The sequence below is a fragment of the Marmota marmota genome, unplaced genomic scaffold (genome assembly GCF_001458135.2).
Source record: "Marmota marmota marmota unplaced genomic scaffold, marMar, whole genome shotgun sequence".
NCBI lineage: Eukaryota > Metazoa > Chordata > Mammalia > Rodentia > Sciuridae > Marmota > Marmota marmota.
The window spans coordinates 32,401,011-32,419,195 of record NW_026000174.1 but is presented as its reverse complement, the minus strand read 5'-3'; the positions used below and the strand labels follow the sequence as shown (position 1 = coordinate 32,419,195).

The window sequence follows — 18,185 nt, the reverse complement described above, 5'->3', positions numbered from 1 at the left end:
TTTACAGCGCTTTCTTAATCTCAGTATTCTTCTCTATTCCTCATTCAGAGGACAAGCCCTCATCTCTGCATACGTCCTTTAAGCACCTTAAAACAGGTACCCCGTTTTTAGTCCAGAGGTTGCAAATAACAGCCAGGTATAGGGACCGGCCCACACACGTATTCTTATTAGCATGCATAGGAATTTAAAGTTTCCAAAATTAATTTACTATTTAAAAATTTATATATTTCACACAAGAAATTATCTGGATATTTGCCTTCTCCCTGTAAAATCAAGTCTGGAGAGACTGAGCCCTTGTTCTTGCAGGGTGCCACCTGATGGTGACAAGCAGTAACTGTGCCTGCTAGAGATGTGGTACTTGGGCTCCCTCTGCCATAGCCCCACCCTCCGGGACCCACCCTTTTTGCACCCAAGCAGGCATCTGGATAGTGACCTCCATTCTGGAGTCTTCCTAAGGCTGCTCTATTCCCACATGACCCTCCACTGGTCTGTATAGTACTGATGTGATGCTGTCACACTCTGATAAAGGCCTCCAAAGGTTCCCGTCATCTGTGGTGGATGATGCCCCATGTCATGGGACTCTTCTCTATTTCTAGCCCCATCTCCTACTGCTCCCACCCCTTTTGCCCAACTCTGCTCCACACATGGCGCCTTCTTTCCATTCCCGATCATACCCTGTTATTACTGTGACCTTGGCCTCTAGGCCCTTCTTCCTTTTCCTTAAGTCCCCTCCTACCTTGCCTTCAAGGTGCAGTTACAGGATATCAGCCTGGAAGCCTTACCACTCTACCAGCTGATGTGTTTACCCCTGTGTTTCTACGGCTCCCTCCTTAGTCTCTTATCGCCTACTGGTTTTAATGTGACTGAATAAATCTTTTCTCAACTAGATGGAGAGTCTTTGCATGCAGTTAATTTAGTTCCTAATGCTGAGCACTGAGTAGGTGCTCAAGAAGGGCATGTTGACTGATAAATAAGAAATTTTCAAATTTATAAAGATGCTAAATATTGGAAGGAATGTTAGTCTTGCAATCTGAACATGCAGCTTCAAGTCTAGGGTCTATAACTTGGGAGTCATGCAAATCTGGAAAGTCACTTCACCTTTTCTGAACCCCAGAGCCCTCGTCTGCATGAGGGGCATAATAGCCATCTTCCTGACTACTACAAAAATCAAACATGACACGACACAAAAGCACATAGTAAAGTGACAGATGTGTTCATTGTTATTTCTGAAGTCATAACCATAATTCATCTTGAGTGGTTTTTAAAAACAATCTATCCTCCCTTCCTCTTTGGTTACATCTTTAACTGGCAAGGTGGTGGGGTGAGCCCTGTAAGTTATACAAGGAGCCACACATAAACTTGAGAGAGAATTTTAGAGCAGGAAGGGAATGTAAAGTACTTTTAAAATCCTCTAATCTAGTTCACGCTCCTTCCTTTGCAGATGAAAACAATGAAGCTCGGGTGACTTAGAGAATCAGGAAAATATGGTGACTAAGAGCCTGGTTCCTCTAGTTAGACTCTGGTTTAAACATGAGTTCTTCTAGTTTTGAGCTCTGTGATGTGTAACAAGTTACTTAACTCATCTAAGCTTCAGTTTGCATGTACATCTGTAGTAAGGAGATTTGAGATGTAAGCTAATTCATGGAGCTGGGGGAAAAATTCAGTGAGCTAAGGCATTGAAGGTCCTTAGCATGATCTTTGCACACTCTCAGTGCACATGCAATAGCTGTTCCTGCAACCAGGGCCCAACACCACAGAGGGTGTCAGGAGCTGAGAAAGGACTGGGCCCCCAGTGTCCCAACTCCTCTCTAGGTACTCTTCTTCCCAGACTCACCTAAAGAACAACCTCAGAGGGGGAGAGGACCTCACCCAGTGAGCATTCACATTAAGAGAGGACTGGCAGAGGCACATCCCAGAAGTTTTTCCTTCCTTTCTCACAAACATTTGTTCTTAATCATTATGAGCATTTTTTTTCTCAAAACAAACTTGAAATAATAATAGTAATGTTAAAGGGTTTATAATCTTGCAAGTGATTAGTCAAAATAAAAAGTGGAATTGACAGTGATCAAAGACTGTCATATATTCTAGTTATGAGAATGCCAACCAAGAATCTGTGAAGAGTACTTTGTGCATTGCTTCAAGTCTATTAATGCTATTGGAATTATAAAACTTTCATGGGGAGCTATTCTTTGCATGCATACAGCTGGCTGAGCCATTATCTAAGCCTTGGCCCTCTTCTCAGCAGTGTTAGCAGAGCTGATGACTTGATTTAACAAAATAATAACCTTATCCCAATTAAAAAGATCCTTGTGACCCTCACCGAAGGGGAGGGCAAACAGAAGAAAACAAAGGAGGGGCCAGGTGAAACCTGACATCCCTCATTGGCTGGGCGCCAGCTGGCTTTACTATTGGCAGGAAATGTAATAGAGCTTACTAGAACACAATTTGGGAGGGGAGAGGGAATATCTAATTCTTTGGGGAATTATACAGATGTGGGATACTGAAAGTATAGTCATGAGCCTATGTACCTGAACAGATATGTACACACATATATGCACTTAGATTTGATGTGTGAATGTACATTTGGGCCCATACTCAAGTGTGACAGTTTTATGTTTCCATTCCTATGGGCGTATGAGTGTGTATAGAGCTGCCTATGTGTATGCACTTGGGGTGAGAGCTGTAAAATAAGAGGGTAAAATATGACATTCCACCCCTAGTCCCCTTTTGCTATGTACAGGTGTTAATTCTTGTCCAGCTGGGTGATGTGGCCAAAGTCACTACATGTCTCCAGCACACCACTGAGTTGAAGGCAGTGAGCAAAAGCTCTGGGGCTCCCTCAAGAGCAATGCTGAAAGGCTGCACTACCCAGAGTGCTCATGGATGTGCAGCACACCAGGAGCCCAGGGCACTCAGCAGCCAGAACCCCAGAGCGAGCAGCACCTGGCCCAAGGCCCCCAGAGGTCCTGTGGATGTACCATCAGAGACAGGGCTGGGAGGCTTATCCCCTCAGTCAACACAGGTCCTATTCTAGAACTGGTCCCTCCCTTACTACTCCCCTCTATTCAGTCTCCCTCTCAAAAAGCCCTAGCACACACAGGGACTGAGAGGATTGGGAAGTTCAAGACCAACACTGCTATGAGAAGTCGTGTCGATTGCTCAGCAAGGTGGTTTTCATGGTTTCTTTTAAAGTTTGTGTAGGATGTATTATGGCTTATGCTGGGTGACACCAAACTGCCCAGCCTACACATTCAGGACTTCATGCTGGGGCTGCTCCTGAAATGCCTTGGTCCCCAAAGCCTGTTGAACCCCTGCTCATGCTGGGAACAGCTCACATTTTACTTCTCTTTAGTCTTTCTCTGACCTTCCCCAATCACACCATGGGAATTGTCCCCTCCAGTGCACCGTACATGCCTCTATATGGTTGAATCACATGGTACCTTAGTGCTTGTTTGTTCTTGGAGGGCAGTCACAACCCCGCCCTCACAGACAAAGAATCCACCAACCAGGCTCTTTACCTGGTGGCCCAAGAAGGCAACGTGTGCTGCTCCTACCTGTACAGGAAAGGTGCAACCGTGGCAGTGTTGGGGTGGTTGTATTGCTGCTGTGGCTGAGGTAGCTGGACACTGACGGTATTGCTTCCTGTGGTCTGGGTGGTCCCAACGGATCCACTGACAGTCTGGCTGCTGATGCTGTGGTTCAGAGTGGCCCCTCCTGGCCCTTTTCCCTCTGAGGACGCCAGGCTGGAGGAGGAACTGGAGTGTCTGCCATCTAACTGGGGCTTCTGTGGGGGGAGACCAGAGCTTGGCTTGCTGCTCCGGTTCCGCTCCCCTTCCTTGGGAGGCACAGGGGCACTTGGGGACTTCCCAGGCATGCTCTTCATTCCTGGTTTTGGTATTCCACTATGGGATGGGGCTGTGGCTTCTTTCTTGGCACTGCTGAGCTTCCCCCCTTTGGGGATGAAACTGGCGATCTTGGAGGACTTTTTTGGCATCTCGGTCATAGCTGTTCCACTGGGCTCTTCCTTCGGCTCCTCCTTGAGGTCTGACCTGTCCGTCACCGAGGCTCTCTTGGTGAGGTCCTTGCCTTTTTCCTTCTCCTTCTCCCGCTGCTGTTTCTCCTTTTCTTTCTCACTGCCTTTCGGAGAGCTCTTCTTGTTGGTCAGTGCCCGGCTGAAAGTCCGCTGGGCGATGCCCTTGAGTGCAATCTTGGGGCTGCTGGATGTGGAACCCGTAGTGGACAGGGCACGGCCAGCAGCCTCCAGCTCTTCGCTCTCTTCGAAGCTTGGTAGGATCTCCAGCCGCTCACAGCTTGTGTCTCGGGACCCTGGCCCCTCACCTGCCTTGGAGCCCCCTTTACTATTGAAAAGTTTTAGCTTTTCCAGCATGGACTTCTGGTTGTTGGGGGCTGGTTTCATGGCTTCTGGTGTGGGCCTGGGGGTCTCGGGCCCAGGAGGCTTCACTGAGAGCATGGATGATGTGGCACTGTGCTTTACGCTCAGGGACTTGCTGCGCCAGGGCTTGGAGGCCGCACCGGGCTGGGGGATGGCTGAGGAAGTGCTGCAATTAGCGGGGATGGAGGGGCTGCTGCTCTCCAAGGAAGCAGGTGCATTTTCGCTCATTCCGGGGTGCGAGGAGGCTGAGCTTGCCAATGGCTCTGCAGAGACAGGAAGGGAGGGAGACCTGAATCATATCTGCTGACCTGTTTCAGAGATATGGGAAGGCTGGCCAGGGCTGCAGAGCCAATCACTCCCAACCCAAATGCAGTACGGCTCCATTACCTGCTTTGTGGATTATCTGTGGTTAACATCTAAATCCTAGCTCAACTTTCTCCTATTCTCCACCAAGCATAGTCCACGCCTCCCCTCCCTACACCCCATCACATTTTGATGCCGAGCACTGTGAGAATGCAGACCAATCTTCACAGTAACATGCAAAGAGCATAATTAAGAATATAAATCTACCAAAAAAAAAAAAAAAAAAACCCAAAAGCAAAAACCCTTACCAACATCAACCACCACAGTGATGTAAGAAACCTGCAGGAAATATTCACAACTTTGAATTATTCAACCTATAGTTCCATTTTACCAGTTATGCAAAAGAATCAAGAAGTATTAATTATTAGTAACTTTTAAGGAAACAATGTAGCAGAGACATTAAAATAAAACACACACACAACCTAGAAAGGAAGGAGAAACTGGGAAGAATCATTAGAGAAGAATGATTATCCTCAAAAGTTGTTAAATCTTATCAAAGCATGGAAGTTTTTTAAAAGAGTCACAGACATGATTCACGTTAAACATTGAAAAAAAAAAGAACTTTTTTTTTTTTTTTTTTGCTTTAAGAGCACAATCTATGCACATGGTTTCCCTGAAGGCAAGAAAACATACAGGTCATCTGAAAGTCAAGGCTTCCCCCTGGCGCTCAGTGAGTGCTTCCCTGGCCAGAAGCTTTTCTCAGAAATTCCTCAAAATATCTCCAAACAAGGGCCAGAATTATTCTGGGAAGTATAGACTCCAACAGGCAGTTCTGCTAGCCACTGAGGTGGCCTGGTGGCCACAGAAATGAGTACTGCAGCCCTCTTCTTCAGGCAGCACTGGATGATGCAGCTCTGTCTCCCTGATAAGGCAGCTGATGGGGAAAGCAGAGGGGGACATGGAGGGCATCCTGGGCAGGGCCCAGTGCTCTCATACCCCAGGACCCACCATGCAGAGCAGACAGGATGTGTCCCTTCAGCCCCTGAAGAATGCATATGCATCTGTAAAGTCACAATGACAGGACTTACCTAGCAGCAGCCACTCTCTCCCACAACGATTCCCTAGGAAAAAGTTTCCAACCAGAGAAGCTGCCCTTCCAATTGTCACAAGTGTTTTCAGTTAAACTGCTCATGTTTCTAATTAAGTTTTGTCATCCACAACTCCTCCAGTGCCCAGCAGCCTGGCGGGATCAACGGCTGCTGCTTCTGCTGTTTTCTTCCCCCCGCTTTCCTAATACCTACGATCCGCTGCCTTCTAGCAACAGAGTAAACTGTATATAGATGGCTTTTTATGATTTAAAAGTCAACGGCCGCTGAGGCTGAGTGGAGCAGCCCCGTGTGGGGCGTGAGCTGCTCGGGGCGGAGGAGCTGCCTCCCTTCACCCTCGCCAGTACAGGGAAGCCGCAGCTCGGGGTGATCCAAAGCAGACCTCCCAATGTTTTAAAACACATACATCTTCCTGACTTACTGAGGATTTGGGTTTGGAGGGGAGGGTGCTGCACAATCCTCCCTAACAAAACTCAGGCGTTGTTGGATCTTTTCCTGGGGAGAGCCAGAGACTGCTTGGAAATAGACTCGGGGAACCCACCCACACTGCTGGCCTGTCAGAGGGTCTCCACAGGCTTGATGCTCCCCATGGGGGCCTCATGGGTATCAGGAGGCACAGTATTCGGTGCATTATGAAGAGGGGAATACAGCTTCGATTTTATAAGGGGGAATTGAGATTAAGTAGGGCTATTGAGTGACTTTAAGTCGTCCAGCTAGAAATGCACAGATCTGAGATTTGAACCCACTTCTCCTCTGAGATTTGAACCCACTTCTCCTGACTCTTAGGGACAGCTTCACTGCTGTCTCCTTTGATGAAGAGTATGTATAAACAACAGTCACTTCAACAGTCACTGTTGGGCCCCTACTTGTTCTTCTTGATATGTGTGTTGAAGACATCCATGGTAGGGCACAGACTAGCCCTGCCACCTAACAGGAAGCAGCCTGTACCACAGAGGAGGTTCTCTGACTAATATAAAAAGTGACCCTCCAGTCCTGAGTACCTCTTCTCTTAGGAAAACTGCCTTTAACCTTTACCCAGGATCATCATCCATTCATTCAATATACCAATATCCACTCATTCATCAAGCATCTGATGCATCAGGTACTGTTTCTTGGGATACACCTGTGATAAAACAAAGACGTCTGCCTTCATGGAGTTTACATTTCAGCAAAAGGAACAAGTAACAATTAATTAATCATATCATTTATAGGAAAGTAAGTGCTAAAGAAAAGTAAGGAGAACTTAGGGACAGGTTGCAGCACTATCCTTGCAGGACCTACAAGTTCACATTCAGAGATACATCCCTCTTTCCAGGCATAATCCCCACGTGTACCTGGATCTGTGTGACACTGAATTTTAATATTTATTTTTTAGTTTTCGGCGGACACAACATCTTTTGTTTGTATGTGGTGCTGAGGATCGAACCCGGGCCGCACACATGCCAGGCGAGTGCGCTACCGCTTGAGCCACATCCCCAGCCCCTCATTTGTATGCATTTTTAACACTAACAATCACAACTAGAAATTAACCAACAACTAAGTGGCTAACAACTAACCCAGAAAAAACAAAACAAACAAACAAAAAAAAAACAACAGACACCTGGCATGTCTACATGAAATGGCCAAACTCAATGGCCAATACGGCTTGTGCCCTCTAGAAACTCATGGGTTAGGGATGTAACAGACCTCAAAAGGTGCCAGAGGAACAAGGAAAAGACTGATGGAGGGCTACCTTTGGTGCTATGGGAACTCTGGGAACTAGAGGTGGCTCCCCTAATTCCCTAGAAGTTTGAAAAACCTTCCTGGAGCTTCAGAATTTCTCCTTGTTGTTTAGCCTGGGCTCCCCTGGTTACAGAACCACACGGACACTTGAGAGCTAGTCATTACAGCTATGAAAGGTAGACCTGGAGGTGATTTTGGACTTAAGTATCTGGATCTGAAGTCTTCTGAGTAGGGATGGAGGGCAGCAGGACATCTGAGGACCAGGTCAACCACACTTTGGACTCATGTCCCTCATATAGCAAAGTGGGCATAAGGTAACGAGTGGGCTTGTCTATGGCAACTGGATACATTTCTGTCATTTGTATCAGATCAGCGATTCTAGATCTTGACTGAGTGGCTGTTGAGGGCCTATTCTTTCTTTGGAAAGAATCCATTTCTAATACCAGGGTCCTCCGACTCTTGGCATTAAGGCTTTCCTCACAAGGCTTCTAAGAAATGAGATAAATGCAAAAGAGGCAAGCCTCACACTTTGTCACCCACTGAGGGTGGCATCCTAGATAGGCCATTTTGCTTTGTTGGACATCAGTCACCCCACCTGTAAAAAAAAAAAATAGGGTGCTATTGCTCCAGTCCTTCCAGCTCTGCTCCTATTGAGATCTCATAGAGTTTCTGAGAGGACCTAAGAGGCTGAGCCAAGGCCAGTTTTGTACTGTGGGGCCCCATTGGCTCAGCCCTCGCTCAGTGGGTTTTATCTTTACCCTGTGCAGTAACGTTCAGTGTGTTTCTTAATTTTCAAATATTTGCTCTCTGCAGTTGTCTTAGATAATGTTTACTAACAGATGGAGAAAGCTGGCTGGGTCAAGGTATAGTCAACCTTGGAGAAATCTCCCTTGTGATTTCAGAAATTCTGGAGTCCTAAGAAAACAAGCCTGGGGGAAGGAGGGTGGGGTGAGTTTCTTAAAATTAAACTGCAATTCTCTCCCTAATAACTAACAGTTCTTGTTTCTTTTCTTAAGTATATGAACCTTTGTTAGAGCAAAGGAAGCTAAAACGGAGTGGGGAAATGCATAAAAGAATGTTCTGGATATCCTATTCGCCAAACAGCGGTATCTGGGCCAAGAAAGAGGTAAGTTACCTTGAATGGCACAAGGATGACTATTTTTAACTTTTAAAAATTTTATGCTTATTTCATTACCTATGAGAAAAAGATAACTAACCCATACATAAATGAACAATTTCATACATATTAAATGTAGATTTAAAATTTGAGTTGATTTTTAAAAAAAGTATGAAATAGAAAACACAAGTGGTTCCCAGACTGGGCAAAAGTCATGCAGAGAGGTTTGTGAGAGATGTAAATTGGGGAAAACTGTTATATTAAATCAGGACATACTTTTATTTTATATTAAATCTGTTGTTTTCGAAAACGAATGACCAAATAGAAATTTAAAAAAAAAAAGACTAGGTTAAAAACTTATTTGAAATGGTTACTTTTTAGAGCTTATTCATACATGTTCAGTTAGCGTGTGATATTTTTGTAAAGAATGGCCAAGATTCTGCAACAAGACCTAGCCTTTGTTGAGCCAAAGATAATTTTAAGATAATGGCTTTACCCATTTTTTTGACTATTATAAAATATAGTTAAGAGTGATGCAGTACACCGTGATCCAGTAAACACCCACACATCCATATGTGAAACTGAAAAATACCAAGTTGTACTCTTGTTATGTACAGTGGACTCTGGCATCTTCTACCCTGCTCTAATCTAAAAAAATGGGGACAGCAAAGCCCTTAATTAGATTTTATGACCCATTAGTGGGTCCTGCCCAGCAGTCTGAACATCTCATCTCTAAAAGACCAGCTTACTACCAGAGGAAAAGTCTCATCTGAAGAACTGCAGACAAGATCCCTTTGAAGAAAAAAAATATACTTTTTTTTTTTTTAACGGTTTAGAGAGAGCATTAATCCTCCACTAGGGAGGGAAAAGGTTTGGTGTTTCTGGCAACCAGCCTTAACCTTCCCTGACAGGAACCAAAATGCTTTCTAAATGAAAATACTGTGTAAAGCAGATAAATAAGCATTTCTTCCCCTCTCCCCCTGCGAAGCCCGACACCAGCCCAAATCTCTTCTGTCCCCAGCTTTTCAGTTAGGGAGCCGTTGGTGGTCTAGTACCAATGCCAACAGGCACAAAGACAGAGTGTCCCAGGCCCCACAGATCCCAGCTCCTGTCACCCGCTACTGTGATTTTAAACCTGCCCTGGGGAGGTTTCCAGCCTACATCCTCTCCAAAGTCTTTGGGGGAACAGACCTGATAATTGCATCTGGGAAAATGTTTGCAATTTCCTATGATTTGTCAAGGTGTCAATCTTGAGCATTCAAATTTGTTAGGATAATTGAAACCAGTTTCTGGTTTTTTTTTTTTTTTTTTTTTAAGCTTGTTTGTACAGATTAGGTTCTTTACAACCTTCTGGGTCACCAGACCACAGAGGGGTATGTGGGCCTGACTGGTGCACTTGGTGTTTCTTTAGGAGTCAGGCATGAGGCATTTTTCTATAAATGCCTAACATTAAGGGCACAGGTTTAAACATAGCCTTTTCTTTGGTTTCTTCTTGGTGAGGGTTCCAAAAGGTATAGAAAGTAGGAAAAGGGGGCAAAAGAATGACCACAGAGTGTGGGCAGGAAAATGAGAGGGCATGAAGTGGGATGAGCTGGGATTTGGGCCCACCTGCCCCAAGGCTTACTGTGTCTATCATTCCACAAGCTGCTAGAATGTCTAAGCTAGAATAAAGATGATGATGCCCATAGCCAAATATTTAAAGTTTCTGTGTTAATGCAAACCCTATCAAAATCCCAATGCCACTTCATGCAGAAATAGAGAAATTCATCCTAAAACTCATATGAAATCTCAAAAGACCCCAAATAGTCCAAATAATCTTAAAAAAGAACAAAGTTGGAGGTCTCACATTTTGATTTCAAAACTTGCTACAAAGCTACAGTTATCAAAACAGTAGGGAACTGGCATAAAGACAGGCATATAATAGACCAATGAACTAGACTGAAAAGCCCAAATAAACGTTTGCATATACGGTCAGCTCTTTCAACAAGAGTTCCATGACTATCCAGTGGAAAAGGATGATCTTTCAACAAATGGTTGTGGGAAAGCTGGAATATTCATGTGCAAAAAAATAAAATTAGACTCTTACCTTATGCCATAGGCAAAAATTAAGTCAAAATGGGTAAACAACTAAATGTAGGAGATAAAACTCCTAGAGGAAAACATAGGGTAAAAACGTCATAACATTGGATTTGGCAATAATTTCTTAAATATGATGCCAAAAGAATAAGCAATGAAAGAAAAACTAGATAAGTATGACTTCATCAAGATTAAAAACTCCTGTGCGTCAAAGGATATGATCAGCAGAATAAAAAGGCAATCTATGGAATGGAATGAATTATTTATGAATCATATATCTCATAAAGGATTGACATCTAGAATACATAAATAGGTCTTACAACTCAACAACAACAAAATAATAAGCAAAAAGCTCGAAATTTCTCAAAAGAAGATATACAAATGGCCAATATGAACATGGAAACATATTCAACATCATTAACAACTAAGGAATGTAAATCCAAATCACAATAGGTACCACTCATAACCATTGGGATGGCTATTATTTAAAAAACAAAAAAGCATCTCTGATACTTAACCATCCGACCTTGTGGCTAGCAATTGCACTTAGTTTAACTTATGTATAAGAATGCCTGATGCACCATGAGATGCATAGAAATGGTTGTTGAGGGAAAAAAAAAAGAAATCAATAAGCAAACAGAAATTACTGGCCATATTTGATCCCTCCACAAGACTCAAAATTAAAATCAGGTGTACCGGACATATCCTCTCCTGGCCACTCCTGCCTACCAGTTATTCTCTCTAAAGCTGAGCGGACTGAACTGAGTAGCAATCTTGTTTTTAAAGTATTTTCTTCTATCTCTGCTGGGGCTTTTGTTAAACTAGGTCACTAAAAAATTCACGTACAAATGCTCCAGCATCTAGAGACAGTGTAACCAAAAGCAAATGCCCAGGCTATGAAGGCATATTGTCCTAATCACCGGACATCTTCTCCATCCTGCAAGAGCCATGAACTTTCCAGTTTTCCTCATGGACTTTTTCACTTCAGAGAAGCCGAAGGGCCCCGCAACTACAGTTGTGTTTTGCTTTAATATGTGACAAGGTAATCCTTTTTCTTCAGTGGTTTGTTTTGGATTAAACCAAGTGAAATTACGGGGCATAAGGTCATTTGTTTCTCTGTTGGTAGCTAAAAAAAAGTAAAAGAAAACAAGGATGTAGTGCCTACTTTCCAAAGTCATCTCCTCTATCTCTTCTCCAAACACACCATCTCCCAAGGTGTGTTCTCAATTCCCACCAACATTTAAAAAAAACAAAAACAGGAAAAGTCAAAGAGAGTCTAACTTGCTGGACAGATTAGTACTCAGTTCGACAAGATCAAACTTACATGTTTGATCTTGTGAATAACAACACCTTAAAAAGAGAATACATTCTTAAAACCTCTCTCTTACACATTCTTCACTTCAAAAGGTGTCCTTTGCAAATTTTTTAAATCCTCCCCTTCATCTGGATAAGGAGACAAGTTGTTTGACTGCTGGCATCTGAAGGAAGATGTGTTTAAAAATAAAAGGCATTCATATTCTTATCTTTCATTTCTTGAAGGCACAGTACCCTCAAAAATCCTTCCTCTCTTGAACATTTTTGTTCAACATCCTGAGGAGGAAATGTCTGCTTTAATCAGTGAAGCCATTTCTCTATCTTGTACCATATATGGCTATAACAAAGTACAAAACTGGCTGGTGGAAACCTTCTCTCTTTTTTCAAGGGGCTATGAAATTTCATAGAGAGATGAGAAACACTTTAAAGGGAGCAAAGCCTACTCATTTCAGGAGGTCACCGTCCACAACCAACAAGTTTGTGGCAGAGTTATAAGGCTGCAAATACACCCTCTAACATAGAGTTAGCTATGGAATTCCACAGGCCCTCTCTTCTAAGATACCAATCACCTTTCCCACTTTCTCTTAGGTTAAAAGATGGGCTTCACCCAATAGAAGCCTCCAAGCCAGTGTTAAACCAAAATGTTTTCCACTGAACAGCACAAACAGGCAGTAAAAGATCATTCAAGTTCTGTTGTCAGGTAAGTTTGTAAAGTGAAGGGTTATATAGCAGTTGAATTGCTTTCTTGTCCACGGGATTCCACAGAGCCTTTTTTTTTTAATTGTTGGTTGTTCAAAACATTACATAGTTCTTGATATATCATATTTCACACTTTGATTCAAGTGGGTTAGCCTTTAATATGCTGAGTAGGGGGCTGGGAGTATAGCTCAGTTGGTAGAATGCTTGTCTCGCAAGCCCAAGGCCCTAGGTTCAATCCCCAGCACACACACAAAAAAAATGCTGACTAGAAGTGAGAATATCCAGAAGGATAGTGGAAAGGTGTGATTCCTACATGTATTTTTGCCATAGAACTGATTTTATGGACCAGGTTAAGGAATAAGTCTATCGTGGAATGCATTCTGTAACACTGGTCAGATGAAGGGGCCCAGAAATGGGAGAAAGAAGAACATGCACCTTGTTTCCCTGCGAAGTTATACTCTAGAACAGCACAGAATTCGTTTACGGCATGCATTTTGAGCATTAAATACTCATTGTGCACCTGTTCCCTTTTATTTCAAAAGGACTAGTACAAGGCATGCATGAAAGCTAAAAAGTTGCAGGAGAAAAAGATTCCTATGAACAGTTAGGCTCACTGGGATTCACCACTGGGACATGGCCACACTTTGAAACCTGATGGAGCCCAAGGCTCTATTAACACAGGAGTGACATTCAGAAGAAGCGAGGGAAGGATCTCCCCCTGCTGCTTGCAACCCAGACCACAGTTAGTATAATCAAATCTGAGACTTTTTGACCTATAAGGTTTTCTAAGAAATGAGCTACTTTTTTTTTCTTTAATTAAACAGCTTACTCTTTAAAAAAAATAGCTTTATTTTACTCATTTATTTTATGTGGTGCTGAGGTTTGAATCCAGGGCCTCACACATGCAAGGCAAGTGCTCTACCACTGAGCCACAACCCAGCCCCAAAATAAGCTACTTTAAGATTTTGTTTCCCCTAAAGTGGATCAGAGCCCTACGCAGGTAGTAACTTCTCCAAGGTCTCATGTTCTGTAAACCACGAAGCTGTTCCTGAACTTGGGACCTGCAGTTTGTTACTGTAACTCTCCTGGTCTACTCCTAATTCAGGACCTGTCAGGGATAGATCCATGAAGCTGGAGTTTTAACCAGCTCTCTAGGTGACTGTGAATTTTGGAAGCCAGATGTGAGAGTTCAAGTCTTACCACACTATACTGGGCAACTGTAGTTCTCCCAAGGACAACCCTAAACCACTCTCAACGAGGAGCGGCAAAAATGACCAAGACATTTAGCTTGGAGGGGAAGGCAAGGTAGAAGAATCCTATTAACTAGGTAGTTTCTCTTTCCTTTTGATTTTTCTGCCTGATGATATTGGGCATTAAAAAAAGAAGCAGAGGGTAAAGCAATACTTGTCAGAGCAGGTCTGTGATATAGAGATACCAAGGACCCCGTTACAGCACAGGGTCCTGGGAGTACTCTTATGGATAGCTGAGGAGGGACAGGCTGGGGAGTGTTTACAGCTCTAGTGGAAAAGGAGAGTCGAGCCAATCTGATTGTACACGCTCCACCTCTACCAGAGCAGCTCCCTCTGCATGTAAGATTTGACAAAAAGTTTCCATGGTAAACATACATATATAACATCAATAACATTATATATTAAGAATAAGGGCCAATATTTAAGGAGCATGCACTTTGTTACATACTTTTATTACATTGTCTTTTTTCATTCACATTATAAATCCACTGAGGCATAGGGATCGAGGACCCCAGGGCCAAACAGATTAGACCTGGGCAACTTTACTGCCAGGTCCACTCTCGCTGCACTTCTAGTCTACTCTGCCTTCAGATGAGACACTGAATGGGACTCTCAAAAACAAGTGCTCTTCTGTTGGTATAAGACAGTGCATTTTCATTAAGGCTTGTTTTAACAGCTTTTAGAGACTCTATAGTCAAATTCGCTGATCTTTAACTCCTTCCCTGAAGAGAAAAGTTCTCCCTCCAGGAAAAATTGTTTTTTTGTTTTGTTTTATTTTTTGGATTTTGTTTTTTGGGGGTTTTTTTTAAAATGGTAATGTCAAACAGTTTAGCAAAAATTTAAGGTTTTTTTTTCCCTTCAAAATTTAGGATGCTGGCAAAATATAATCTTTCTGCTGTTATTTTTTCTGCCAATCAAAATTAGAACCCAACCAAGAACTAGCTTATTGTCTTTTCTCAGGGGGGAAATCAATGCAAAAACTGAGAGCTGAATTGGGCCATTATTCACTCTCTGTGATTGTATTGTGCAAATGTGCAGGAACAGAAGAAAAAAGGCATCATGTATCCTCCGGCTGCCAAGTATGCAGACACTTGGTATCAGATAGATCAAATAATTTCAGGGCTTCGTGAATGTTAGTGATCCACACATAACCCTAACAGACTTCTGAGCCTTTTCACCTGACAGTTGTCTTCTTAATGGAAAAACCGAATTCTTCTTCTAAAAAAGTGAAATACACAAAGGTAGAAAACGCCCTTAGAGACAGCTCACAGGCTTTACTCACCCAAATCAGGAAGCGATTTCCTCTAGGTGTCTGTTTTGTTTTAAGCAACAGGCCTGGCTGTGACAGGCTGGAGGTAGAATGAGTTTTTGAACTGGAGCACTCATTCAGAGGAGCCCCAGGAACTCTCTGCAAGGCCAAGGCATCTTTTAAAAAATCAGATAATCATGATGAGGCCAAGAGAACACATTCTGTTCTGTGCTGCTCAGACCACCTTGTGCAAACACAGAACTCTGTGGATGAGTTCAAGTTCAACTTAAGAGCATGGTAATCTTGAGTTACTTAGTTTGGCTAAACTCCAGTATATTCATAAGTAAAAACATACTGACACCAGTATGTACCATTTATTGTCACTATGAGCTGAGCACCTTATTAAGGGCCTTAAATAATCTCCTTTAATAAATTCATTTAAAATAATGATTTAATTAAGTCACACAAGGACTTCATGAAGTGGACTGAGTGACTGCAGTTCAGAGATGTTGGCAACTTGCCTAAAGTCACAGCTCTAAGTGGTAAAGTGAGAATCTGAGCACCAAAGTCCTTGCTCTACTTATAATCAACAGATTCCACTAAAAGGAGGTGGTGACCAATGCTCTCCTCCTTCCCCACAGGGAGCAAAGGGGCAAGGATATAAAAGCACACTGCAAGATGCAAAAGGTTCTGCAGACAGACTAGTTTCCACTCACCTTATGAACACTGGGTTTTCTTAAAGCAAGGTGTTCTGGCGGCATTATTATCCATCCTAAGCAGAGTGAGGCCAGGGGACTACCCCAGAAGCCCCTTCTGCCCTATCTCTGTAGAGAAAGAGAGAAGTGGAGCTTCCAGCACCATTGCATTCAGAAGCACCCAGGGCTTTCAGATGGCTCCACACTGACTGCTGGTCTCTGGCCAGTTCCCCATGGGGCCCATTCTGAGCCAGCGCCCCGCGCAAGGAGGCTCTGGCCCATGTGCCTTATCCACCTCACCAGGCTCACTGGAAGCCGCCCAGTTAACACAGCTCACTGTCTAGAATGATGACTCAGTCCCTCCTGGCAGCATCTGTGCTGTTTCTGTGAGACCCAAAGGGCTTTATACATAAATGATGGGGAACAAGGACACTAGGGGTTTCTGACCCCCACACAGGCCTGGGAAAGAGATTGTGGAAACCTGATCCACTCATGAACCAGCTTGGACCTTTTAATTCAAACCCACACATGCCTCAGTTTCTTAAATGCTGTTCCAGAGGATCTTTGTCATCTTGAATAATGAATTCTAGAAGTACGGTAACCAGGGATATGATTGGGGCTCTACGTGATCTGGCCATGTTTGTTCTTCCCTCTGTCCACTCTATCTTTTCCCATTCCTCCAATTTTTTTTTTTTTTTTTTTTGGACACTTTTGTCCCAGGTACTTTCCCAAGTGCTAAGGTTAAGGCAATGAACCTCTGCTTTAGGCCTTCAAGGGGTTCCAAGTTGGACATAAAGCAAAAGGAACAGCAAACTCTGTGGCACTGGGACAGGGCTCTGACGGTGCAACTCTGGATCACAAAAAGGGCTTAGCTAACTCAGTCTGGGAGCAAGTGGGAGTCAAGGAAATCATTTAAGCCACTTTTTACTGCCACTGTGTAGAACCTGAAGAACTACATTCTTTGTAAAGCAGTAAAAGGAAATAAAGTGTTCAGGCTAGTGATTAAAATCAAACTCAGGAGAACAAAATACAGAGATTCTGCACTTAATCAGGGTAAAATCTGGCCAGTCAAATGTATCCACACTACTAATCACAACCAGAGATTCCAGGGGCATATCCATTCCATCCAAGTATAATGAAAAATGGGACAAATAACTCAATCAGAATGCTGCCCTACCCTGTGCACCCAACACAGGCATACTCTTTCCTTTCAGTTGCACATACTGAGTTTATTTCCACAATGAAGAATCTTTACGAGTCACCTCCCAGACCAGGCTGGAAAAAAACTGGCATGCAGACTTGACTTTCATTCTTTCCCAAACGTGGTTAACAAATCAGAAGGAAAGTTGATAGTTTCCAATAATATCAAACTGACCCTTGACCCAGTCACTACCAGCTGATAATGTAGATATCACTAGTTTCAGGTAGAATGGCCAAACTTTTCTCTATTCAGAGTCACCTTTTGTATTAAAGATGTAAATGAGTTACAGAGACTCGAATGCAATTTTTATCCTCCCAGTTTGGGTCTTAAATGAGGAAATGAAGGCAAAGACGACCAGTATCTGCCCTGCAATGACTTTGACTGAGCTTGATGGTCTGAGATTTCTTCCCGAAGAGGCCCATATCAAGCCAATTTCACTTAATAGTAAAGTCCAGCACAGGGAGGACCAGTCAGTAGCCAGATCTCACAGCACAGGATTAAGGCCTATTGGCTCAGCCTCATTGCCCTTTGCAAAAGTTAACAAATCCATGGATCCAAAGTTATAGAGTGAGAGGGATTTGGGATGAGAAGAGGATAGCAGTATATTTCTGGGAAGCCACTGTTAGCTAGAAATCAGAGAGCAACAGTAGGGGAGCTGTCTCTGGTAGGAGAATTCCTTGACAAGCCACTTGGACCAGCAAGGCCCTAGGGAATGGTAACTATCTTGCAGAAGATAAGGGGAAGAACTGCTAAGGGCCATATGGCATGCAGTGTCTCCCTTCCTTTGAAACTCTCCTCTGAAAATATACTGTCGCTAAAGCTAGTGAAAATACAAAATGCTTGCTGTGAGTGGCTATCTCTTGGAAGCCAGCAAAAGAGTTGGCTTCAGTGTTTGGGGTGTTGGGTAGAATAGAGGCAATCTTCACTGAGAGAAGCCTTGGAATGTGCAGACACTCTGAAGCAGATTCCAGACTGTTCCATCTGCTCTCTGGAGGGCAGGTAAGTCCTGCCAAGTATCTGAGCTTATTGGTATCAGTTCAGGACAGCTGATCTCTTAATT

At 43.4% G+C, this 18,185-nt stretch overlaps 1 protein-coding gene across 17 annotated transcripts in view; it reads right to left on the bottom strand.

Annotated features, from left to right (window-relative positions):
- Positions 1 to 18,185, bottom strand: part of Nav2 (neuron navigator 2) — a 704,255-nt gene that overhangs the window by 165,972 nt on the left and 520,098 nt on the right. For all 17 annotated transcript variants that reach the window (XM_048788486.1, XM_048788480.1, XM_048788482.1 and 14 more), the window contains one exon: positions 3,555 to 4,656. In XM_048788486.1, coding sequence (XP_048644443.1) covers positions 3,555 to 4,656 — 1,102 coding nt within the window. The remainder of the gene's footprint in view (positions 1 to 3,554; positions 4,657 to 18,185) is intronic.